At 42.2% G+C, this 25,554-nt stretch overlaps 3 protein-coding genes, 1 long non-coding RNA gene and 1 pseudogene across 6 annotated transcripts; 1 reads left to right on the top strand and 4 right to left on the bottom strand.

The window, feature by feature from the left end:
- Positions 1–274: 274 nt before the first annotated feature.
- Positions 275–14,955, bottom strand: LOC115756495 (glutathione S-transferase U19-like). Of its 2 annotated transcripts, none has more exons than XM_048275332.1 (3): positions 14,904–14,955; positions 766–1,109; positions 275–675 (listed from the first exon to the last, which is right to left on the bottom strand). In XM_048275332.1, the coding sequence occupies exons 2-3, from the start codon at positions 1,073–1,075 to the stop codon at positions 329–331; spliced, it is 657 nt and encodes a 218-aa protein (XP_048131289.1). In that variant the 5' UTR covers positions 1,076–1,109; positions 14,904–14,955; the 3' UTR covers positions 275–328. The 2 variants fall into 2 exon arrangements, with proteins under 2 accessions (XP_048131289.1, XP_048131288.1); XM_048275331.1 differs by having other exon boundaries at positions 278–673; positions 761–1,109.
- Positions 5,924–9,661, top strand: LOC125313955. The gene is made up of 2 exons (XR_007197668.1): positions 5,924–6,538; positions 9,510–9,661. It is a non-coding gene; the product is annotated as an uncharacterized LOC125313955 (long non-coding RNA).
- LOC115729614 (glutathione S-transferase U19-like) lies at positions 11,379–12,417 on the bottom strand. Of its 2 annotated transcripts, none has more exons than XM_048275333.1 (2): positions 11,972–12,417; positions 11,379–11,882 (listed from the first exon to the last, which is right to left on the bottom strand). In XM_048275333.1, exons 1-2 carry the CDS (start codon positions 12,291–12,293, stop codon positions 11,548–11,550), a joined length of 657 nt encoding a protein of 218 aa, XP_048131290.1. In that variant the 5' UTR covers positions 12,294–12,417; the 3' UTR covers positions 11,379–11,547. The 2 variants fall into 2 exon arrangements, with proteins under 2 accessions (XP_048131290.1, XP_030516086.2); XM_030660226.2 differs by having other exon boundaries at positions 11,379–11,892; positions 11,979–12,416.
- LOC115733232 lies at positions 14,115–15,004 on the bottom strand (annotated as a pseudogene).
- Positions 15,005–16,915: 1,911 nt separating this feature from the next.
- LOC115756473 (ubiquitin carboxyl-terminal hydrolase 25) lies at positions 16,916–23,353 on the bottom strand. Its single transcript, XM_030696275.2, has 8 exons — positions 22,934–23,353; positions 22,256–22,733; positions 22,098–22,173; positions 21,901–21,993; positions 20,388–20,474; positions 19,469–20,304; positions 18,857–18,988; positions 16,916–17,619 (listed from the first exon to the last, which is right to left on the bottom strand). Exons 1-8 carry the CDS (start codon positions 23,121–23,123, stop codon positions 17,508–17,510), a joined length of 2,004 nt encoding a protein of 667 aa, XP_030552135.2. The 5' UTR covers positions 23,124–23,353; the 3' UTR covers positions 16,916–17,507.
- Between the last annotated feature and the right edge of the window lie 2,201 nt (positions 23,354–25,554).

The following is a 25,554-nucleotide window of genomic DNA, read 5'->3' as shown; positions in this document are numbered from 1 at the left end:
TTACATTCAAAAATTAGAATTTCTGGATTTTAGGACGTTGTCTTGTGACGTGGTTCATCCTTGATAGTTGATACCAAGTTACTTACTAGTACATCCAACACCTTAGATTGTTTTGAAAACAAATTTCACACGTCCTCCCAAGTGTTCAAGACATTCTAGTAGGAAATATTCTCTAGCGAGAAGGAAAGAGATCGACGGAATTCAGAATAACAAGAAAGGGAAACATGAACGTAAAAAAGGAGTAGCTACGGCCTCGTCCAAAGGAGCGGGGGCTATTGAATAATAGAATCATGAGATGACGACCATCACCAGAGACTCAAGAGCGTTGTTACTGGGCCTGACGCTTCTTCTTGAGCTCCAACAGGAAGTTGTGGACCTTGTACCGGTCGGGTAAGGACTTGGCCACGCTCTCCCTCTGCATGCACCGCTCGGCCCACGCCAGCAGCTTGGGGCACTCCTTCGCGATGCTGAAGTTGGCCGATTCCTCCAATGAGTAGAAAAAGCTATTGAACGGTATCAGCGACACATCCACGTATCCGAACCTCTCGCCGCCAAAGTAGGCCTTGTCCCCGAGCTCTCCCTCCAACACCTTCAAGCACTCGATGTACTCCTTCTTCGCCGCCTCCTGGGCCTCCCCCGTCGACAGCCACACCATTCGCCCAACCGAGTACATCTGCACCGCCGCTATCGTGCCTCAGACGTTAAGCGCACTCGATAAGTAAAAATGTCGGAAAGACTAGGGCGTTGTCGTCTGTCTTACCTTCTTGTCCACATAGTCGGCCCAGAACCTGGCGCGGGCGCGCTCGTAAGGATCCGAAGGCAGGAGAGGAGACTGGCCACCCCAGGTCTCGTCGATGTACTGGACCATGACGAGGGACTCGGAGACGGGCTTGCCGCTGTGGACGAGGACGGGGATTTGCTTGTGGACTGGGTTCATCTCCAAGAGGAGGGGGCTCTTGTTGCTCAGATCCTCCTCCCTCAGATCGAAATCCACGCCCTTCTCTCTCAGGGCAATCCTGACCCTCATCCCGAACGGGCTAGTCCAAAAGTCCAACAACATCACTTCCTCCGCCATTGAATCGTCAACTGCAATCTGAAGCTTGGTAAATCTGAACAGAACTGAAGAATGCTTTCCGCTGTGACGCAGCGCTCCACTACATACAGAAGGGGAAATAGAACGTTGATGATGATGAGACTTTTATTCGTTGCACTGTAGACGAGGGTGCTTAATACTGTCATTGCTCGCGTCAGTCTCTGCTCAAAGTCTAGTCTCCATGACCGAGCCGAGCCGAGTCAGGTCATGGCTTAGGTGTCCCCTGGTCTAGGAGTGAACAAAAAAGACCGCTCGGACCGGACGAGGACCGATGATCCGGTTCCTGATTTTAGGGAGATCCGATCCGGTTTCCGATTCCTAAAATTGGAACCGATGACCGGGCGGTCCGGTTCCCGGTTCCAGAGCCTAGAAATGGACCGGACCGGACTGCCTGATCATCAAACCGGTCCTTTTTTTTAATAAAAAAAAAAATAAACCTAATAAGAGCTATGCAACAATCATTTTTCTCAATGAATCCGGAAATTAAGCGTGTTTATCGATGTTTGGTTTGCATCCAGTGGATGTTTGCAAATTTGTAATAGAATTTACTTGAAGACTGTATGTTCACTTGTGTGTGATTGATTGAAGAATTACGAAGTGTGCATTCACTTTTCGGAATCGTAGACCGAAAACCCTTGGAACCGCCCGGGAACCGGACCGGATCGATGGTCCGGTCCGGTTCTCGAATGTGAGGATGGCCGGTCTAGTCCACTATTCCGAAAAGTGAGAACCGAGACCACCGATCGGGTTCCTCATTTTTTGTGAGAACCGGATTGGATCGGCAACCGCTCACCCCTACCATAGTCCTTCCCGTGCCGGCAAGGATGTTCCTTAATCCTACTTTCTAATTCTCGTACCAATCGTGAACATTCCGGAAGAGAACACCTCATCCTCAAATGGAACGTCTCTCTTCAGAACAACCCTTGCTCTTGCATTATCGCTAGCAAAAAAAAAAATTTTAAAACAATATTCAAACATTGTTCCCGAGTCTGACCAAAGAAAAAAAAAATAATTCCCGAGTGGCAAGAGAATAATCGGGCAATCGACAAATTCAAGCCCATTCTAGATCTTTATTTGAAATAAAATCTATTTTGAATCCTTTTTAAAGAAAATAAGTTTACTATAGGACCATTTTTAGAGTTTTTCGTATCTCGATTGTGTTAGAATTGATGCACAATCACAATGAAGTAAGAAGAACGAAAAAGAGAAGAAAATTAAGGGACGAGATTTTATGTTGTTCATATTTAAATTAGGACTACGTCTAGCAGAGGATTCCATTATAATTAGCACAACACACTTCTTGTCATATCACTCAATTACAAACGAAAAAGAGTATATATAGCAAGAACAATTCATGAATTCAAACCTAAGCTACTAATGAAAAATTATGGACTTAAATCGTAAAAGCCTAAAGAGCGGGATCCACATGTTTTTTTTTTATCGTGGAGGAGTATAAACTACATTTCAATAAATTTAAGGCGGTGGACTTTCCTTTTCCCTTCTTTTCTTTTCTTGTTTTCTTTTTTTTTTGGTCGGAAAACATGGCTATATTGCTAAGTTGGAAAATATGTACATCTAGGATGGGCCTTGGAGAAGAGAATGGCCCCGAGTACGGAGGGCGATGAGTCAAACCGGTCGCTAGATAAAAACCCACGTTATTGGACTTGACAAAGCCAATGGGCGGCCCTATTTTGCTCCCTAGGGTAGTGCTGAAAGCCCAAAAATAACAATGCCCGATCCATGAGTTGGAGACAATCGTATAGAATGGGAGTGGATAACCGGGACGACACATTGTTATCGCTTCTTTCGGTGAAACCCTCGTTGATGGCGATTGAGGGCAAACGACGAAATCGCTCAAGATCGGCAACAATGTGGCTGCGATCTGATTCAATAATTACTTGCGGAGTCCTGGAGGCAGAAGGATCTTGCGATTGCTGTTGATCAATACAAAACCGGAGGGCGATCCAACAAGCTAAGGCTTCCACTTGCTCCGGCTCAGTGGCGTACACCATGTGGGTGAATCCGCCGCAACAGCGTCCCCGATGGTCTCAAAGAATACCCGCTCTTGCACCGGTTGTATTGCCCAGACGGAAGGAGCCATCAACATTGAGGTTGAGGGTACCAGACCGGGGGGGACGCCACGATCCCGGTACGTCTTGTTTCGTGTTGGGTGGCTTATGTGTTTTAGCATTCCATCGTTGGTAGCTTAGGGTATGAGTAAGTGCTGCATTAATCGTATACCAGGGATCAGGGGCTTGTTTGCAAAAGATATGGGCATTTCGCGCTTTCCCGATTTGCCATAATACATGTGCAATCAACGGCGCAAAAGTAGGATTATGAGGCGGAGCACACGGTAGGTGGTGATGCAGCTAATCCTCGATACGGATAAGTCCTTGTGTATTGATGGTCGGTAGGAGTTGTTGGTGATTCCACACTGCTGTGGTCCGGGGACAGAGCAAGAACAAATGCTCCAGGGTTTCGGGATGACCGTGACATATAGAGCAGCTGGGCTCGTGTATGATCTTTCTCTTTGCTAAATTTACTTCAGTAGGTAACGCGTCTTGACATAACCTTCACGTAAAATGCCTAACCCTTGGAGGAACGTTGATTCTCCAAATATTATGCCATAATGTGGGGTTGGGGGGGGGGGTGTGCCGATATGATGATGAAGGGTTTGCAGATAGCTGTTATGGACGAGACGATTGGAGTAGATGATAAGCACTGTGTATTGTATAAACTCCCGTGGATGAGGGTGTCCAAACTAAACGGTATGCTTGGACGAGAGGGTTTATAGGGGTAGTGAGAATTGTTTGGATTGTGGACGGGGGAAAACACATCGTGAGAAGGGAGGCATTCCATATCTTTGATGGTTGGATAAAGTCGGCTACCCGGGGAGGTTTATAGGGTTGGGGTTGGCCCCCTATGATGCCCGTTGGCGACCACTTGTCCGATCGAATATTGATATGCTGACCATTCCCAACCGGCCAGCGCATATAGGGTTGGATATGATCTCTCCCGGTTAAGATGCTCTGCCACCCCCAGGAAGGCCGGCGACCTTTTGTCGCCTTCCAAAATGTAGTATATGGGAAGTAGAGTCCTTTAAATAAAGCAGCCCAAAGGCTAGATGGGGTAGAATGAAGCCTCCATGCGGTCTTGCCCAACATAGCCAAATTAAAAGCAATAAAATCATGAAATCCGATGCCTCCCTCTCTTTTAGATCGTTTAAGAAGATCCCAACTTCGCCAATGTAGACCAGAGTGTGTATCATTACTCTTCCACCGGAAGCTCGCTATCCTTTTCTCAATTGCCCAACAAACTGAAAATGGTACCTTGAATACCGACATTGCGTAGCGAGGGATAGCTTGGATGATCGCTTTAATTAATACTTCCTTACCCGCCATGGAGAAAAGGTGCTCCTTCCATCCCTCCAACTTAGAGTGAACTCTGGCTAAGATCCATGAGAAAAGCTGCCTTTTGGTTTGTCCCCAATCGGATGGCAAGCCAAGGTATTTACTTGTATGTGTAAGCTCGGGTACCCTTAGTTCTATTGCCAAAGTATGTTTCAAAGAAGCGGGGCAGCAGCTATCGAAGAAGACACTTGATTTGTTAAGGTTAATTTCCTGTCCGGAGGCAAAGCAATACTGATGTAGGATTTGAGCAAGGCTTTGGCACTCTGACAATCGGCCATCCAAGAAGAATATGGAATCATCAGCAAAGAGCAGGTGAGACAACGTGGGGCAATGGCAGTTAAAAGTGATACCCGTAAGGCTGCCCTCATGTACTGCCTTGGTTAGCATCAAAGATAAAATATTTGAGACCACAATAAAGAGATATGGTGAGAGAGGGTCCCCCCGACGCAATCCCTTGGTCGGGTGAAAATAAGGGAGTGGAGCTCCATTAAATTTGATGATGTACGTAACGGTTGAAACACACACCATTATCCATGTGACCCAACGTATGTGGAAACCCATTTTTAGAAGACAATCCCGCAAGAAGTCCCACTCGATCCGGTCATAAGTTTTTCTCATATCAAGTTTGAGAACAGCTTGAAACTTCTTTTTACGCTTCCCGACTCGAAGCTAATGAAGCACCTCTTGAACGATGAATATGTTATCCTGAATTTGTCGCCCAGTTACAAAGGCGCCTTGCTCTTTAGCCACAAGTGATGGGAGGAGAGGCTTTAAGCGATTAGCTAGGACCTTAGAGCATATCTTATAGGCAAAATTACACAAACTAATTGGCCTATACCGATCAAGGGTCTCCGGGTGAGGCACCTTCAATATAAGAGTAATATGAGTTTGGTTCAACACAGCGGGGAGGGAACCCGTATTCATAAAATCATTTACCATTTGCAGAAGATCATGCTGAATTAGATCCCAATGGTGTTGATAAAACAATCCACTAAGACCATCGGGGTCCGGTGCCTTCGTCTTGCCTAGCTAGAAACTACCGCATGGACTTCTTCAAGAGTCATATTTTGAATTAGATCATTGTTCATGGCATCCATAACAAGTTTGGTGCAATGAGCTAGGATTAGCTCATAAGGCCGAGGCCCCCGGGAGCGATACAGATCTCCGAAATAGCTTAGGATGTGTTGTCGTAGCTGCGTTTGATCCCTTAACCATGTACCTTCCGCTGTTTGAATTGCTGTAAGCCTATTTCGTTGCCGATGTTGAATTGTTGTTGCATGAAAAAATTGAGTGTTTCAATCCCCAAACGCCAGCCAATGGATTACGGAGCGGAGTCCCCAAAACATTTCTTCTTGTTGCCAAAGATGGTCCATTCGGTTCCTAAGCTGAGTTGCTCTTTCCAGTGCTTCATAGTTGGTATTTGGCTGGTTGATTAGTACTGTTAATTGCTGCTTGAGCTTTTGGATGGTTCTAACCGCATGTGGAAACCTAGCTCGACTCCATTTAGCAAGGTAATGGGTGACTTGGAGAAGTTTCGCTATAAAAGAATTAGGGGTAGTAGGGCCGTCCATCCACACTTCGCATACCACACGATCACAATCAGCATCTTCATTCCAATAGGCTTCATATTTAAAAGTTCGCACCCGAGGCCCTTGAGAAGGTAGAAGTGAAATTCACAGAGGACTGTGGTCGGAACCAATGGCGGGCAATGCAAAAGCTTCAGCTTGTGGGCATAGTAATCTCCAATCAAGAGAGCAAAGCACTCTGTCAAGTTTCTCCTTAATCATATACCGCCCCGCCCTATTATTAGACCACGTATACCCGCAACCATGGCTTTCTACTTCCATTAATGAGCACTCCGTGAGAAAGTGCCTAAAGGCTGATATACGCCAATGTTCGGGACGACAGCCGCCTTCTTTTTCCCAATCATATAGGATCTCGTTGAAGTCGCCTAGACAAAGCCAAGGAAGGTGTAGTTGCTGTTTTATGTGGCTGAGTGACTCCCATAGATGTTGTCGCTCCGAAAAGGAGTTCGGTGCATGTAGTCACGGCCGGTTCGGTGGAACCGCCGGTTCCGGTTCGAGAACCGGTGGTTCCGATTCCACGAAAAGGTGGAACCGGAACCGAACCGGCGGTAATCAGGGCGGTTCCGGTTCATTCCGATTCCTTTTTAATAATAATATTTAAAATAATAAATAATAAAATAAATATAATAAATTATAAATTATAAAATACAATTAAATTGTACATTGTAATAAAATATGGGAAAAAAAAAAAGAGGAATGGGCTTGAACTTAATGAATTATCATTAAGCGCCTACATATCTTCTTGGGGATAGAAGAATCAAAGCCCATGTAGTTCTTTTACCTTTGAGAACCCCAACTTACCTCATCGTCAATCGTCGCTACCCGTTGTGGTACCCGTGGCGGTGGTATCTCCAACATCATCGCTAAAAAATTCGTGTTCACGATCTAACTCTTGGTGTCGATATTTCGCCATCGTCCAATCGCCGACACAAGCTTGAGCTTCCACAGAGTCCGAGCTTAATCTTGAACGGTGAGAGTCCAAAATTAATCCTCCGGAACTAAATGCTTGTTCAACTGCAACCGTTGAAGAAGGGGTTGCTAATATTTGACAAGCGATGAGGACGAGAACTGGATACTCGATTTGGTGACTCTTCCACCACTTCAGGATTTCGAAATCTGTACTATGTTACGCATCACAAAACTCAAATTGAGTGGTTAAATATTTTTCTAATTCAGAAATACTACATGTTGCCCATTTTCGTTTTTTTTGCCTACTCTTAAGCATATTATACCCTCTACTAAGTGAACTACCACCTTCGCTACTTGAGGCAAAAGATTGTAAAGATCCAGAATCACTTAAACCATATCTACTACAAAATTCTCCATATAATGCTACTATAGATTCTTTAACATGTCCTAATATATTTGAAATATCTATTGAATCATCCAAATGTAAACAATCATGATAATACACATTCAAATAATCTTGTAAACCGTCTAATTTAATACGTGGATCAAAAACAATATCAACTAAATAGACAAGAGGAATTTGCAAATAATAATGCAACCATTTTTCTCGCATTACTAAAATAGTTCGACCTAATTCGGTATCATTTTCATATTCACTAAAAACACTACTAATATTAATACACTCTATTAAAAATAAATGCGTTGTAGGATAATAAATACCAGATAAAGTCTTAGTAGCATCATTAAAAATTTTCAAAATATCTAAAATTTTCTTGCAAACGTCCCAATGTTGAGGAAGTAAAGTAATTTTGGGAATGTTTTGTGAAATAAACATACATAATAAATCTTTATATTCAAAAGTTTGCCGAAGCAACTCGTACATAGAATTCCAACGAGTCGGAATATCTTTTGGAAATCTTCTTGCCCTTCTCCCATTTTGTTTACAAAATTTTCCCCATGATTTCATATATTGGGGACGACTCCATAAAAATTTAATTGCACTTTTTATTGGGGCGAGAGAAGTGTCAAGAGTTCGTAAACCATTTTGTACACATAAATTTAAAACATGACAAGCACATCTAATGTGAAAAAATTGTCCGTCAAAAGTGGGTTTGCAAATATTTTCTAATTCGGGAATAGAAGCGGTATTTGCGGCGGCCTTATCAAAACCAATTGAAAATACTTTATTTATTAAATTATATTCTTCTAAAACTTGCCTAATTATTCTATAAATATTATGAGCCGAATGGCTTTCATCAAAAACTCGAAATGCAATAAGTCTTTTTTGAATCATCCAATTGTCATCTATCCAATGACACGTGACACCCATATAAGAATGAATTTGCCAAGGATCACTCCAAATATCGCTACCTATATGCACACGTCCATTGAATTCCAAAAAAATTTTGCTAAAGATTTTTTTCCTTTTTTATAAAAATGAAAAACTTCGCGTTTAAGAGTATTTTTTGGAATAGTTGGCGCTTGTGGAACCAACGCAAGTATTTATCAAATATTTCATATTAAAATTTTCACCGAGTATTAAACGGAGCATGATCAAGGGCAACATATTCACCTAATGTTTGTTTATAAAGTGCTTCAAAGAAACGAAATATAGGATGAGGATTAGAAGTGGCGTGCCCGGAAATTTGTTGTTGCGTATTGTCGATCCTCGCTTGCGTTGGATGTTTTTTCGTCAAATGCTGACGAAATGTTCCGTAGCCGTCTCCTTTCGTAAATTTATATGTTTGCGAACAATATTTACATTTTACATTATACTTACCTTCGACTTCATCACGTACCTTGTCGAAGTGTAGCCACAAGTCCGATGTATTATCTCGGCCCTTCCGTTCCGGCTCATTTGCCGTTGATGTTTCTTCGACACCGGTGGGAGGATGAAGACTTTCTTGTGTTGGGATGTGCTCGACGTTCGGAATCGGGACATAGTTGATATTATCGTCGTCGTCTTCCCAACTTGCATACTCACGAGGATCATATTCGGGAATGGGATACTCGGAATCTTCCATAGCCATCTTGCCCTTGTCAGCATTTTTGCTTCCACTTGCCATTTTTTAGAGAATTGATCGGAAATCCGATTGAGAGAATTGAGTCGGGATTGAGAGAATTGGGAGAATTTGAGCGATTTGAGAGGATTTCGGAGAGAATTCGAGAGATTGTTCAGAGAATTTGTGACAAAAATTAAAGGGGAAGCATATGTATTTATAGGCAAGAATCATTTTTAATTCTTTTTTTTTTATTATTATGTAAAGCAACGGCCAAATTGGCCGTTGCACGTTGGCAACGGCCCAAAGGGGGGGCCGGGGCGAAGAGCCCAACGGCTCTCGCCCCGGCCCACTTAATTTTTTTTTTTTTTGGTTTTGTTTGTGGACGGTTCCGAACCGGCCCGGAACCGCCGGTTCCGGGACGGTTCCGGGCCGATTCCCACGTTTCCGGAACCGTGGGCCCGGTCAACGGGCCGGTTCCGGGCCCACGGGCCCAAATGGCACCCTCTAGGTGCATGAACAAAGGTTATCTCCATACTCATTTGGCTATCCCGATCAGCGTAGGATAGATGAACAAAAGTGTCAGAGGCAGAGATGATATGTACAGCTGCCATGTTCGACCAAAAAACGGCTAGTCCTCCAACCGTGCCTGTAGGAGGAACTGAGAAACCATCCAAAAAATGGAGTCTTCTCCTATGACGGTGAACAACCTCATCCAGCTGCTTCGTCTCCATGAGAAAAACCATGTTGGGCCTTTCACGAGCCACCAAGGCTCGAAGTTCTCGAACTGTCAAAGGGTTGCCCAGCCCTTGACAGTTCCAACACAAGATCATCATGGAGTAGGTGGTAGCTTATTAGGGTTAGCTACCAAAGCCCGTGAGGAGGGTTCTGTCCCCTGGATAATAGGTGTGTCAGTAAGTAGAGATTCACCAACCAGGCCTGAGGGAAGGTGGACGGCAAAAGGCGAGGAACGCCGAGGCTTTTTAACTGAGGAGGAAGCAATGCCCTTCCCTTTTTGCTTCCGTGTGAGTTTCGGAGTTGCTTTTAAGCTGCTATTAGCTTGTTTGTTGGCCCCTTTTCTGGTTTTGGAAAGACTGTAGTTAGGTGTAGTAGAGTGATTAGGCCTGAGCTCCAGTATAGTTGATGCATGATGTAGAGGCGGGACAAACTCCTTTTTTGGGATCTTTGACTATTTGGCTAGTTAATAATCAACACCGCACTATTATAGAAATAAGCTGACAAACGACGTGTCGTATATGCCGTCCAGTGACTGTAAAGCAAGTAACCCAAGCGAAAGAGTGCGCCGATACTTGGTTTGCTTACTAATTTTACTCAGCTATCTCTCGTCGAGGGGTTTGCTCAACAGTCCAGTCGCTATTGTTTTGAGTCCTTAACACGTCTATGTTCTCTGCTTCGATTCTCAAGGGTCAGACGCACGACTTCGCAGGCAATGGCCGATGAAGTGAACCCTCCTGGACTCCTGGGCGAGCATGTTCGGGGTGAGGTGCTGAGTAGCACTGGCCGAGAAAGGGGTCGAGTATGAGTACAAGGACAAGGACTTGGGAAACAAGAGTGAGCTCCTCCTTTAGATGAACCCGGTCCAAAAGAGACTTTGAAATTTGATTTTCCTTGTTACTCTATCGACGAGAGCAAAATTAATCCCTCAAATTGAGAAAAGAATATTACATTCAAAAATTAGAATTTCTGGATTTTAGGACGATGTCTTGTCATGTGGTTCATCCTTGATAGTTGATACTAAGTTACTTACTAGTACATCAACCCTGCCCGCTAATCAACCGCGCAGCTTACTCAGATTTCGGGGAAGTTATCAAACACATAAGCTTTTATAGTACAGGTTTAGGTCCCACTTAAACATGAAGTGGAGTGAGAATCAAATGAACCTTTCGCCCGTCTTGCATTTCTAGGGTCGTGAGTGATGATCGATCGGTAAACCTCCCTCATTTGGAGCGAGTATGGTAAAACGTAGTCCGAAAAGGGGATCGAAACTGGAAATGTCAGCAACTTCTTCATCTCATTCGTCATTCTGGCGTTTCTCAAAGTCTCACTGGATCCCGAGGCCTCTGAGTTTACAAATCACATGCTCTCAAGAGTTTGCCTTCAACTTGTTCATACACCAAGTTATAGATGGCCGAGATACAAATCACGAGGTTCATCACAGAGGCTGCAACCCTCCCGAGATTCCTTCGCTTAGCAAAGAGCCCATTGCCGAGTGTTCTGGTGACGATCCTCGAAGAAGAAAGAGATTCTTCAAGTTTCGATGTAAACCCCCCATCATCTTCTTCTTCCGGAGTATTGTGTTGTTGGAAACATTTGCCAGGAGGAAATATTCTCTAGCGAGAAGGAAAGAGATCGACGGAACTCATGAAATGATGTGTATAATTTTACTAACTGATCCAGAATCACTCCGAATAACAAGAAAGGGAAAACATGAACGTAAAAAGAAAGCGCTACGGCCTCGTCCAAAGGAGAGGGGTTATTGAACATTAGAATCATGAGATGACGACCATAACCAGAGACTCGAAGAGTTGTTACTGCGCCTGAAGCTTCTTCTTGAGCTCCAACAGGAAGTTGTGGACCTTGTACTGGTCGGGCAATGACTTGGCCACGCTCTCCCTCTGCATGCACCGCTCCGCCCACGCCACCAGCTTGGGGCACTCCTCCGCGATGCTGAAGTTGGCCGATTCCTCCAATGAATAGAACCAGCTATAGAACGGTATCAGCGACACATCCACGTATCCGAACCTCTCGCCACCAAAGTAGGCCTTGTCCCCGAGCTCTCCCTCCAACACCTTCAAGCACTCGATGTACTCCTCCTTCGCCGCCTCCTGGGCCTCCCCCGTCGACAGCCACACCATTCGCCCCACCAAGTACGTCTGCACCGCCGTTGTCGTACCTCAGACGTTAAGCGCGCTCGATAAGTAAAAATGTTGGAAAGACCAAGGTGTTGTCATCGTCTTACCTTCTTGTCCACATAGTCGGCCCAGAACCTGGCGCGGGCACGCTCGTAAGGATCCGAAGGCAGGAGAGGAGACCGGCCACCCCAGGTCTCGTCGATGTACTGGACCATGACGAGGGACTCGGAGACGGGCTTGCCGCTGTGGACGAGGACGGGGATTTGCTTGTGGACTGGGTTCATCTCCAAGAGGAGGGGGCTCTTGTTGCTCAGATCCTCCTCCCTCAGATCGAAATCCACGCCCTTCTCTCTCAGGGCAATCCTGACCCTCATCCCGAACGGGCTCGGCCAAAAGTCCAACAACATCACTTCCTCCGCCATTGAATCGTCAACTGCAATCTGAAGCTTGGTATATCTGAACAGAACTGAAGAATGCTTTCCGCTGTGAAATCAAGCTAAACGCAGGGCGCCACTATATATAGAAGGGGAAATAGAACGTTGATGATGAGACGAGGCTGCTTAATATTATCATCGCTCGCGTCACTCTCGGGTCAAAGTCTAGTCTCCATGCCCGAGCAGAGGCGAGCCGATTACGTCATGGCTTAGGTGTCCCATGGTCCTTCCCTTGCCAGACAAAGATGTTCCTTAATCCTTCTTTCTGATTCTCGTACCAATTCGTGAACTTTCTGGAAGAGAACAACTCATCATCACCTCATCTACGAATGCAACGTCTCTCTTCATCACGACCACTCTTGCATAGGTGCTAGCAAAAAAAATAAAATAAATAAAAATTAAAAACATCGTTCACGAGTCTGACCAAAAAAAAAAAAATTTATTCTCAAGTGGCAAGAGAATAATCGGCCAATGACAAATTCAGGTCTCATTCTAGATCCTTATTTGAAACAAAATCTATTTTAAATCCTTTTTAAAGAAAATAAATTTACTTTAGGATCTTATTCAGAATTTTTTGTATCTCAATTTTGTTAGGATCGGCGCATAATCACAAGGAAGCAAAATCAGCGAAAGAAAGAAAATTGAGACACGGGATTTTATTATGATTTACTTTTAAATTAGGACTACGTCTAGCGGAGGATTCCACTATAATTAGCACATCGTACCTCTTGTTGTATTCAATTATAAGTGAAAATATATATAATAATAGCTATTTACGAGCCAAAGTTCAAACTATTAATAAAAATTATGGACTTAAATCGTAAAAGCCCAAAGAACAAAACCCACGGGCTCTCCTATCACAGAGGAGTATGGGCCACGTCCCAATAAATTTAAGGCGGTGGACTTTCCGTTTTCTTTTCTTTGACAAACTCTTTTTTTGGATCTTTGACTGTTTGGCTAGTTGACTAATCAACACCGCACTATTACAGAAATAAGCCGACAAACGACGTGTCGTATATGCCGTCCGTGACTGTTAACAAGCGAAAGAGTGCGCCAATACTTGGTTTGCTTACTAATATTACTCGGCGCTCTTTCGTCGAGGGGCTGCTCAGCAGTCCAGTCACTATTGTTTTGAGTCCTTGACACGTCCATGTTCTCTGCTTCGATTCTCAAGGATCGGACGCACGACTTTGAAGGCAATGGCCGATGAAGTGAACCCATGTTCGGGGTGAGGTGCTGAGTAGCACTGGCCGAGAAAGGGGTTGAGTATGAGTACAAGGACGAGGACTCGGGAAACAAGAGCGAGCTCCTCCTTTGGATGAACCCAGTCCACAAGAAAATCCCCGTCCTCGTCCACAATGGCTAGTCCGCCTGCAAGTCCCTCATCGTTGTGGAGTACATCGATGAGTCCTGGAGCCAACAGGGCCTCTCTCTTGCCGTCGGATCATTACGATCAAGCCCGAGCCATATTCTGGGCTGATTACATCGACAAGAAGGTATTAGTCCCTCTATTTTATCCTCGTGTCTAATGATGCTTCGGTCAGTGGACATTTACGTGCTTTCTGATGGAGCAATCAATATTAGCTATTTAGATTTCATGCCGAATGCCAACAAAGATCGTCTGATATCGTCATCAATTCACAACGTTTAGTCTTTGTATGGCTTTTCATTTAGCATTTAGGTGAAACTACAGAGACGAGCCTTAAGCAAAATTGCTCACTACATTGAAGTACAAAAGAGCTAAGCCTCGTCCGAAGAGAGGGGTGGTTATTGAACGAAAGAGCAAATAATCAGAACTCAGAGACTTTGTTATTGGGGCTGAAGCTTCTTCTTGACGGCTAAGAGGAAGTCATGGATCTAGTACTGGTCGGGCAAGGACTTGGCCACGCTCTCCCTCTGCACGCACCGCTCGGCCCATGCCCACCAACTTGGGGCACTCCTCCACGATGCTAAACTCGGTCAATGTCTCCAAACCATAGGGCCAGCTATAGAACGGTATGAGCGACACATCCACATATCCAAACCTCTCTCCGCCAAAGTAGGCCTTGTCCCCGAGCTCTCCCTCCAACACCTTCAAGCACTCGATGTACTCCTCCTTCGCCGCCTCCTGGGCCTCCCCTTGTCGACAGCCACACCGTCCGCGCCCCCGGAAATATCTGCACCGTCATTTTTGTGCCTCAGACATTAAGCGCACTTGATAAGTAACATGTTAGAAAGACTTAAAGGCGTTGTCAGTCTCACCTTCTTGTCCACGTAATCGGCCCAGAACCCGGCATCGGCACGTTCCTAAGGATCTAAAGGCAGGAGAGGAGACTGGCGACCCCAGGTCTCGTCGATGTACTGGACCATGACGAGGGACTCGCAAATGGGCTTGCCGTCGTGGACGAGGACGGGGATTTGCTTGTGGACCGGGTTCATCTCCAAGAGGAGGGGGCTCTTGTTGCTCAGAATCTCAGATCATCCTCCCTCAGATCGAACTCCACGCCCTTCTCTCTCAGGGCTATCCTGGCCCTCATCCCGAACAGGCTCGGCCAAAAGTCCAACAACATCACTTCCTCCGCCATTGAATTGTCAACTAACAGCTGAAGCTTGGTAATCTGAGCAGATCTGAAGAATGCTTTTCGTGGTGAAATCGGGCCAAACGCAGGGTGCCACTATATATAGAATGTTGGTGATGAGACTTTTATTCGTTGCGCTGTGGAAGAGGCTGCTTAATTTTGTCATTGCTCGATCAGGCCATGCTTCCAGTTTCCTCTCGACTTCCTTCATTTTCCATTTCTCAATTATTTAGGTACTTGGATTCAATCAGCTCGTCCTTTGATTTAGAGCCGAGCTTTTTATCTGTAAACAAATCGTGGTTTGTATGTACCGACTTTGCTCGGGACTTCAATCGGACTTAAAAATATTTATCACGACCGACGAATTAAGACGCAGAAGCTGTCGAGAATGATTGGAGAAGCGGTGGGTGGGACCTTGCCAATCAAAGGATGTTCCTTCCTTTAATCCTACTTTCTTCTAACTCTCATGCCACTTCGCGATCCTCCCGGAAGACAACACCTCGACACCGGAAAAAAGTACCAAAAAAGTCTCAAACATACTGTTGTCATACCAATTTAATCTATAAGCTTTTTTTGTATTACTACTAATTGAATCCATCTAATCAATTTAAGCTCAAAATTACTTACGTGGACATTAACCGTCCCGCACGGCAAGCACGATTAACATTAACGTGAATAATTTATTCAGTTTTTAAATACCTTTTTCAGATATTTGTTAATTTTTCTTTCTGATTGCCTTTTCTCTTTTTTCTTCTCTTTTCCTTCTTTTGAATCCTAAAACATATTTAATTTTAAAAAAAAATTTATCCTTGTTAACACGAGCCGTGCCATGTAGAATGACCGACATATAAATCAACAATTTCAGCTATAAATTAATCGGATAGACTCAATTGGTACCAATACAAAAAAAAATTTATAATTAAATGGATCCAATTGAAAGGTTTAAGACTGAACGATACAATAGATTTAAGACTTTTTTTTTGTATTTTACCCCTTGTCACCTCACCCAGAAATGCAACGTCTCTTCTTAACAACCATTGTTCTTGCGTTCGAATTAATACTGCCTTTTTGCATCGGAGAGTTTTTTAGCTCTTTGTAGCTGACATTTTCCAAATTTTTGGGAACATATGAGCCTCATAACATATTATCACCCTACGGACACAAGCACGAACTCCCCTCTATCCCCACGTAAACTCTTTTAACCCTCTTTAACATCCTTATGTTGATTCTGGCGATAACTTTCCCACTGATATATATATCTTCAGCAGTAAGCAGGAAGTTTTCAGACAAAACTGCTTAGGGACTGTGCAATGAGGTGCTTAGGAACTGGATGGCATCCACTATCGGTCGTTTAACTCAAGCTCGTTCCAGAATCCTGCAAAACTAGTTCCATTCCCAAAACCTTTCAGTGGCAAGAACCCATCATCGATTCGCCAAATGCCCCATTTTCCAAGCAATATCCTGTTTTCATTGACAATGGAAACCGGAAGAAGAAGTTCTTCAAACATTCCGAAGAAACACCACATGAAACCAAAAATGCTAGCTAGAGAACAGGGGATTCAAAAAAATAGTCATTCTTATAAGAAAAGTTACTCCTGACAAATTAAATTGAAAACAAAGTCTTGTGAAGTGTACTTCATAGAAAAACAGCAATAGTACAAAATAAGTTAAAAAAAAAAAAAAGTAGCTACAAACAAGAAATAGTCACCACCAAAACTCTACTGCAAAAAAGAAAACAGTATTACCTTACTAGATGGACCGTTTGCTTGTCCATCTAATGGTATTCGGGGGAGATACATCCAAATTGCTCAGTAGTTCATCGAGAAACAATTTCACAATGCCTAGGTAAATCCGTTGTCCAACCGACATATAGCAGTTACAGAGCACCTATGTCACAAAATCAAAATCTAGAGACAAACATAAACCAGCTTTAATAACTAATCAGTGTGTTTTTCCAGCAATAGTCATCCCAAACAATAGTACTGGTACAACCCTTGCAGACGCACCTGCACAAGCACATAAAACCTCGAATGCAACATCTTAGAATTACTGTACTGTAACAAAAGAAACTACTTCCACAAGAGGGGAGAGTCTACCAACAATTTACTCAGAATGGGAAGGTCAGCAGAACATTATCCTCAAGGTAGGGGGCCGGCCACATTTTAATGGAAAAATTGTTAAGCATCCACAAAATGAGGACTGTTTACGGTCAAAAAGCCTATTGTACAGGATGAATAGAATTCCAACCTCTCTCACTACCATCGCAAATATCCAGAAAGCAAAAATTTGTCCAATCTGACTCAGCTTCTATTTTGCAGATTAACTGTTCCTTCACCAACCAAAACAACAGATGTCGCCATAGGCAGGTATCAACTGAATGTGACTTTATCTGTTTGCCTGCACTAGCTATGAAAAAATGGTCTAGTATAGTAACAACCCGTAACCACATGAATGGGAACACATTACCATCCGGTTTATAGAGGGAGGCCCACTGGCAGAAAACTGTGAGGCCATCGCTTTCCATGAACATAACAGTACAAACTACACCAATCTTCTCAGGTCATAACAGCTCCCAGTTTGTGCATAATCCTGTGTGACGTAAAACCGCCTTCTAATGTCATATACCGCATGGATCAAAGCATAACTATGATCCTTTTTCCTGGCTAAATGATTGGAGATGTCCAATTAATTTCTCTTTCAACGATTCTGGAATTTGTGAGATAAAGGTTGGTTTGGCATCCGCGATTAACTGCTTCCTGTGTGACAATGATCAATACCAGAAAGTTCAACAAAAAGAATTGAAAGTACTAGCTGGAAGGAGACTGTACACGTATAAGGCCCAGTAAAACCGAATAAACAGGTGATTTAGGATGCCTTAATGCTGCTCTCATACGCAAACTGAATTAAGAATAGCGCACGATATTGACAAACAAGGAATTAAACAAACAGAAATCCACATGTGAAACAAACAATTAAATGGACCATAAACAATACTAGAAATAAACCATTAGGTGGGAGACTACAAGCATAAAAGGCACAAATAAAACACTACAAAGAAGCAATGTGGAGCACTGTAACAATCAAAAACAGATTTTTAGTCATATATAAAGATATATTACTAAAGGGCACCCAGGGGGTGCAAAACCCGTATACAAATCTAAAACAGATTGAAGGAATTCCGTTTTAGTTTTTAGTGATTCTTTTATTAGTTTACTTATTTTCATTGTAATTCTGTTTTCTCTGCAGAGTTTGACTTATTGAATTTAGCAAGTCTTTATTATTAAATTGTGTGATGTAATTCTCCTGCTGTGTGATCCATTAGGAACCTACTTGTGATGCCTAAAGAAAATTAATTGTTTTGAGTTATACATCCTTAATACTTCTCCTAAAGTTTTCAATCAAATTGGGCTCACTACTAACGATCCATCGTCCTAAATCATCATCATGAAGTCAGAATGTCAGAGTCTCATACTGATTTCACTTTTCTTGTGTGTCGTTTGGGAATAAAGTTCCGTTTACATCAAAATTGGGTGCTGGACTAAGAAATTCAGCATAAGCGATGCGCTTTTTGGACAAGAAAATCTTCAATCACTCTCCCAATGGCATGGACAAGATAGTGTCTCTCTCTATATGAAAAAGGATAATAACCATCGGAATCATGCATCAAATGGAAAACATTCACCCAATCAATATCCATTGGAGCAAAACATAACCTTCAGTATCAAAGTTTCAATGATATTGATGACTGTTTAACAGACACTAGTAAAAAAGTCAATGTGTTGTGACAGGTGAAACTTCAGAATCAGCGAAATAGGAGTTTGCCTTCTATTGGAAGTATCCCCCACACACAAGAAAATAAAAATGATACGGAAGGTGATTATCTTATTTCCAAAAGATGTACATGAATGTAACTTCAAATAAGTTCTATACCCACGCATTCCATGGAGAAAAGTAAGTTTCCCCATATCGAAGAAGGGGAGGAAGAGAACTCACCTCAATTGGTCAAAATTTAGCGAACTATCGTCTGCTTTGCTCATGCACATTCTTTTATTCGTGCACATGAAAGTATAAACATCATCCGCCCAGCCACATGATTGCAATACAGAGGAAGCTTCATTCTTGAGTCTGATTATACAAGAAAAAATAAACAAAAAATGAGTGGGAGCCAAATTTGGGAGCAGACTCTACCACCAAACAGTAGAAATTATCTAGGAGAATTTGCAAGACAGTTAAGATAATTTAATAAATGTAAACAAATATAGAGACAAGTTTTGGCCCCAAAACACCAACAGAAAAGCCCATCAACAGAGTTGTGAGAGAAAGAGCAATGACAATGTGTCCCTTAAACAAAAGTAAACCTTGGTAACCAAAAGAGTTGTCTATGAAAGTAAATCCCCGTGATCCTTAGTCTACCACACATATGGAAACATAAAGGAACATCACGAGAAATGCTTGAGACCAGAATCACAACAAACAATAGCACGTTTTATACATAAGCATTGGGAGGAAAAAGAAACTGAAATTAGCTAATTTGACCCATCATTAATTATGATTGCACAAAACCAATCATAAATGACAAAATGACTTGAATAGATTCGAACATACATTTCTTTCAGCTCTTCAACTTTGGCCCGAGATTGAGCATCCTGTGCCAGCAATATGCAGGAATCGTCCTGCAGCTTTCTCTTGGACCTTGATACATCAGAGGGGTGATTAGAACAACCATTTTGCAATTCATGCTGGTCAAAGCCTCTCCCTTTTCCTAAGATGTGTGTTCTACCATCCCTCTCATGGAGATGTGATTTAACTGAACAGGGGCCAGCAGTACCAACAGTACCATTTCCATTGGGGGAAGAACGAACTTGGCTCTTGTCGCCATTAAGATCACCAACCTTCAGATTGTTATGATTAGAATGCGCGATTACTTGGGTCCCATTGGAGGAGTTCATATTCTCTTTGTCAGTACCGTTCCTGTTTATTGAAGTTGAAAGATCTTTGTCGCACTTGTTAACAGGAACTGGCCCTTTTATGTCCCCATTATTTTCCCCAAATTGATTGTTAAGTGCATGCACCTTTCCATTGCTAACTGCAGGACCTCTTTTGGAACCAATATTTCCAGCAATGCTGAACTTCATCCGCGCGCCAGACGATACTTTATCACCATTGGATGAGGCGGACACACCCTTCCATGAAGAATTTTCAGCGAGTGGTTTTAATTGTGTAGGTTTTGGGGGAAGAGCAGAAGCCTGCTTCTTAGATGCTTTAGTGCCATTGAGATCACGAGATTTTACTCCATTGGCAGCAGAAGCTGCATTGGCAGATGTTGACCTTTGTTTGGTGCGAGAGAAAAACAGGATATAGACCTTTTCTGATAAGACCTCATCCAAAGTGGCCAGAGAAACATATGCATCGTTACAGCAATACCACCGGCCCGATGCGTCCTGTTTCCATATAGTCGATAGTGAACGGTTGAAAGTCTACAAATAATAGTCGTAAAAGGACGAAAAGGATTCATGAGGCAGACCTTTATATAAGCATAATAGTGTCCTGAGTCTGGTGAGCAGCCTGCATGTACAATAGTACCGAAAAGATTATACTCCGGTGACGTATCCTGCACAAAATCCCAGTCATCACGTGTTGAAAGGCAAGTAATTGAAGAAGATAAAATGCACACTGTAACCACACCAGAGAAGAAAGTAAACGAAGCTATTCCAGAGCACAATTTACAAGTAACAACCAGGAGAAAGTCATATGCCGATACTTCTCAAATGAAACCATCACAATGAGGAAACAGCATCCATGCAGACCTTGAGAATTCTCATTTCTCATGAATCGATCCAATTTCTTTTCTAAGTAAAGAGAAACTACTATAGAGCACCAAGGGGATGCAAACCCGCATACAGAAAGAACTCTGGAACCAAATAGAGCTCGGTTACAGGGACCGACATTTACAACATCAATCATAACATTTACATCCACATGTAAGTCTACACTATAAGATAAGTGCAAGACTTTCACCCAATCCACAATAGTAACAAAAACAGTTTTCTCCTCTCTTTCAGAGGTCCTCTTGTTCCGCTCTTTCCAATCAACCAAAAAACAGAGAGAGACCTCAAACACTATTCTTTCCTTAAGACAAGGCAAGGACCTGCCAACCCCATAATTCTTCTCTAATAGATCCCCCTATAAATCAAGATGCCCCACGCAAGCATAAGAGGCTGCCCGTAAGATCAAAACATTCTTGTCCGAGGATAATGAAGGAAAAGATATCTCACAGCCTCCACCTTTCTTTTGCCAAGAAAGCATTCATTGACCAACACCTCCCCTCTTTCTTGCAAATTACTTGGGGCGAGAACAAGTTCCCTAATTGCTTCCCTAAAAAAACAGAGACTCTAGTACGTGCTCATGAATCACATAAATCATTTAATATAGATACAGCATCAACCCATAAATGCTATTTTTTCTGAGCAATCCATATGTTATGTCATAGTGATTTGTCCATCCAATCATTGGTCCTCTAACAGATATCTTAACCCCTATCAAGATACATAACGTAGCATTTTCTCAATCTTGATAGGAGCAACAACTCAACTAGAGAGTACCTCTAACACTAAATAAGGATATCATTATCTTCCCATATAGCCCTCAAAATATTTTTAAGTTGATTAAATTAAAATTTCTGGTTAGATGGAAGCAAACAGATTGTCAAAAATTTAATCGCATTTACCTAAAAATCTTCGTCTTTTTTGTTGAACATACAAGATATACCTGAAACAATGCCTGTGGCACAAATATCTATCTGTGCGTGAACTGTGGAGATTAAATTCCACACAATTTCTATTGTTAAAGCCGTAGCCAAGAAAATAACCCATTAGTCAACTTCAATTTCTTTTACTCTATCAGTGGCTCCAGTAATGCAAGACAAATACTACAGATCACAGAAACAGATAAAAAAAGAAAAGTACAAAAACCAAATCAGAAGACAAATACTGTCAAAGATATCAACAGGAGACCCCAAGAGGCCAATGTCGACATACCTGGCTTTCTTTGCACATGAAGCTTGACAGCACCAAAACTTCTTCGAACGTAATAGCCTTATCAATCTTCCCACCATATAGACCTTCGAACCTCTTTGCAAATCAAATAGATGACAATAACTACTTAAGCCACCATACAACTTCATTGACGACACAATTAACAACAGTAAACATGCACAGTTTAAGCAACAACATACCTTAAACTGGATTACAAGAACATTAGGTGCTTGAAAGACCGACATTTGCTTCCTAGCCACAACCAATTTCTTGCAACTGAACAAGCACAATTATATGATTTAGAATACAGAAGTGAAGTGAAGTTCATTGAGGTAAATTCAAAAATCAAATCACTTACTTCTCACACTTGTACTTATTGTTCCCATCCAAAACTTCCGGCTGGAAAAATTTGTGCAAAGCTTCGTGTATTGAACTACTTTGCAAGACATCTAGACTAATATCCATAATATCATCGACCTTGTTGGATTCTGCTCCACAAGACAAACACTTAACCTGACTCTGCAGCGCGCCGCCAAAAATCTCCTTAACAATGGTATCACCACAGTTGGGTGCCTCGGTGCCATTGTGTTGCTGCTGCAGCAGCAGCTTCTTGAGTCGGAGACAGGTGTTGTGGCAAGCATCGATCACGTAACGGAGGAACTCGTGCGCGTCCTCCTGGAGACCACACCGAAAGTGCTCGGCATACAGGCGCAAGCAACTCTGGATCTTCGCCGGTGCATCTTGTGGGTGATCTGCTCTCAGAGATCGCGCTATCCGCTTCTCTAGTATACAGAAGGGACAATCTCGCTTCTTCCCCACATCCGCACTCGAATCGCCTGAAAAATCGAAATTCCCCAAAATCAAAATTTGTTACGTCCTAGGGCAAAAGACGAAAACGACCAAAAAGCGCGACAAAATTCCAATCCTAACGCCGGGAATGCCAGAGTTCGTTAAATTAGCTAAAGAACAGAGTCAGTCGAACGAACAGCTGAACAAAATCCAAACAGATGGCGCGAGCGAAAGGGAAGGAACGAACATAGAGAGGAGTGGAGGTTCCTGAGGCAAAAATTGGCGAGAGGTGGGGTGTAAGTGAGGCACTGAAGGACGCTGTTGAGGTAGCAGGAGTTGCCGAGGTTCCTGAGGCCGAGAGGAGGTCCGGTTTTCCGCCTGAGACTCAGCAGGCTCGGTTGCCAGCTCATCTGCAACCGGTGGTGGTGCAAGGCCATCAACGACCTTCTCCGTCTGCCTCCGCCCTCGAACGCGCATTGCACGGCGGCGCCCTGCGCAGGCCACTCGCTCTAATCGCCGATCGCGGCCACGATCGCGTTCGCATCGCTCTCGGCAATCCCCGTCCCGCGTCTCGTCGTCCTCGCCTCCGTCTCGTCGAGACAGCTCTCGCCTTCGAAAGAGAGACGAAACAGTGGTCTTCCTCTCCTCGTCTTCCAGGCTTGAGGCGGGGGTAAATATCCCACGCGGCCGTGACTAGGATTGCCGTCATCTTCTTATAAACGATTGGTTTGTTTTTCCTCGTCATTTCGAGCATCCTTGTAAAACTATCGTAACTCCATCATGATCCTCTACGAAGCCAGAAAGCTAATTTAAAAAAAATATTGGATTTACACCAGCATTTCGATTTTCAAATGCAAGCTTTTCCAATAATACGAGCAACCGATGCAAAGAAGATTTGAAATATATCTTACTAATTGAGGAAATGGGCAATTTTTCCGATGAGCAAGTTAACCGATTTTTGAAAACTGCGTTTAAATGGAGTCTAAACAATTGAACGAGATATCGGCTTAATAGTCCGTTACGAAAAAAGGTTAGTTGCATTCTTTAATTAGCATATGTATTTTTAAAGCGTTAAGCCAGTCCTTTTATTACGTTTCGACATAACATTTTATCTTGTTGAAAACGTCACGCGTCTTTGACAAATTTACTTCCATATAATTTTATGGAATAAATCGAGCTCATTAGAAGCCTTACCAACCGTTAATATGATGATTACCAAAGCTTTCGAATATCTAAATGGATAAGATAACAATTTTGATATTTCATACCCTACAACAACACTTGAGTTTCTCCAAAAAAAAAAAATAACTAAAAGAATTTTGAAATAATATAATCCATGTACTTTAACTTAATATACAATATCGTTTTTAAACTTTTAATTTTTTCAACGTGATCCTCGAAATTTTAATAAATTTTCAATATAATCACAATACTATATGAAATATCTAATATTATTCTTGTATTAATTCAAGTTCAAGGACAATATTAAACATTTTTATACAATCTAAGGACCGGATTGGACATATACCAAAATTTCTAGGGAACAAATAGCAAGATTATTGATCATAATACACATTAAACTAAAGTTCAAAGATCATATTGAACAAATTAAAAGTTTGTGGACGATGCTACATATTGAGCCAAAGTTTAGGAATTATTTGTGTTACTTTTGCAAGAATTTTCAATGTCGCTATAACTCTTTGAACAATAGATAAAAGCAAAATCCTTTTCTTTTCCTTTGTACCCCTCTTTCTTAACCGAATCATCTTTCTCTGGTATCATCTTTTTTTCCCCCCTTTTTTTTTTTTTGGCCATTTTGTTGTTCGATTTTCTATACGGACAACGATTCGGACAGGACCAAACTAAACATAGATTCACCAATGCGTCAAAAATGGCAAATTCGTTATATTTTTTTACCGACCTTAAGATAAAGATTTGCCAGGTTTTTATGGTCCTAACATGTGTTGTGCTATTTATGGAAACAGCATAAAAGACCTAGGAAACTTCAAAAAGTATAGGGTTAGTATCACGGACCCTAAACTAGTATGCATGTGACAAATTTACCCCAAATTATTTTTTTAATCACGAAAAACTCCAAATTGGTACACCTGTGATAAATTTACTCTAAATTATTTTTTTAATCACCAAAAACTCTAAACTGGTACTTTTGTGACAAAGTTACCATAAATTTTTTATTTTTTTGCCAAGAAAAATCTCAAACCGATACACTTGTGACAAATTTACCCTCCATTAAATTAGATTAATACTACGAAAAATCCTAAATTGATAAACATATGATAAATATAGGGTAAAAATTCCAAATTGGTATACCTATGAACCGACACGTGCCATCCAATTTAGCAATTTGACGGTTAGATTTAACGAAAACTAACGATGGGTAAATTTATTATAAGTGTACCAATTTGAGGTTTTTTTTGTCAAAAAAATAATTTGGGGTAAATTTATCATAGATGTACTAGTTTGGGATTTTTCGTAGTATTAACCCAAAAGTACAAGACTTACCTTATATTTTATGTATGTGTTGTGCTCTGAGAATGACCATCTTTGTCAGTTGCCAAATGAGGAAAGGATTAGCGGTTAAGGAAGTTTCCTAATGATAGATGATGCCTGCTTTTATTCTTAATTGTTATTTGGTTGGATAAGCATCATGTTATGAAAGATCGTTCAACTACTTTACGTTGAATTTTCTCCGCCACCAAGTTGCCTTGTCCATAGTTTTGATTGGAGATGTCTATTGCATACCATAAATTAGGACTTATCGAATATACTAGGCTCGGTCGCAGCTCCGGCGGTCACGGGCCCGTCCCGACGAGATTGGGCCGAATAGCATTATAAGATAGGAGAAAA

The sequence above is a fragment of the Rhodamnia argentea genome, chromosome 2 (assembly GCF_020921035.1).
Source record: "Rhodamnia argentea isolate NSW1041297 chromosome 2, ASM2092103v1, whole genome shotgun sequence".
Classification (NCBI taxonomy): domain Eukaryota; kingdom Viridiplantae; phylum Streptophyta; class Magnoliopsida; order Myrtales; family Myrtaceae; genus Rhodamnia; species Rhodamnia argentea.
This window is presented reverse-complemented; position numbering and strand designations above follow the sequence as displayed.

What these genes read in the sequence shown, in the direction of transcription:
- LOC115756473 (XM_030696275.2), bottom strand. Translation starts at nt 23,123, where the DNA reads ATGGCCTTGCACCACCACCGGTTGCAGATGAGCTGGCAACCGAGCCTG. An exon ending in TTCTTGTAATCCAGTTTAAG is followed by an intron (nt 21,994 to 22,097) that starts GTATGTTGTTGC and finishes TGATTTGCAAAG; the next exon opens with AGGTTCGAAGGTCTATATGG. An exon ending in TCATGTGCAAAGAAAGCCAG is followed by an intron (nt 20,475 to 21,900) that starts GTATGTCGACAT and finishes GATTTTGTGCAG; the next exon opens with GATACGTCACCGGAGTATAA.
- LOC115756495 (XM_048275331.1), bottom strand. Translation starts at nt 1,075, where the DNA reads ATGGCGGAGGAAGTGATGTTGTTGGACTTTTGGACTAGCCCGTTCGGG. An exon ending in CCGACTATGTGGACAAGAAG is followed by an intron (nt 674 to 760) that starts GTAAGACAGACG and finishes GCGGCGGTGCAG; the next exon opens with ATGTACTCGGTTGGGCGAAT.
- LOC115729614 (XM_030660226.2), bottom strand. Translation starts at nt 12,293, where the DNA reads ATGGCGGAGGAAGTGATGTTGTTGGACTTTTGGCCGAGCCCGTTCGGG. An exon ending in CCGACTATGTGGACAAGAAG is followed by an intron (nt 11,893 to 11,978) that starts GTAAGACGATGA and finishes ACGGCGGTGCAG; the next exon opens with ACGTACTTGGTGGGGCGAAT.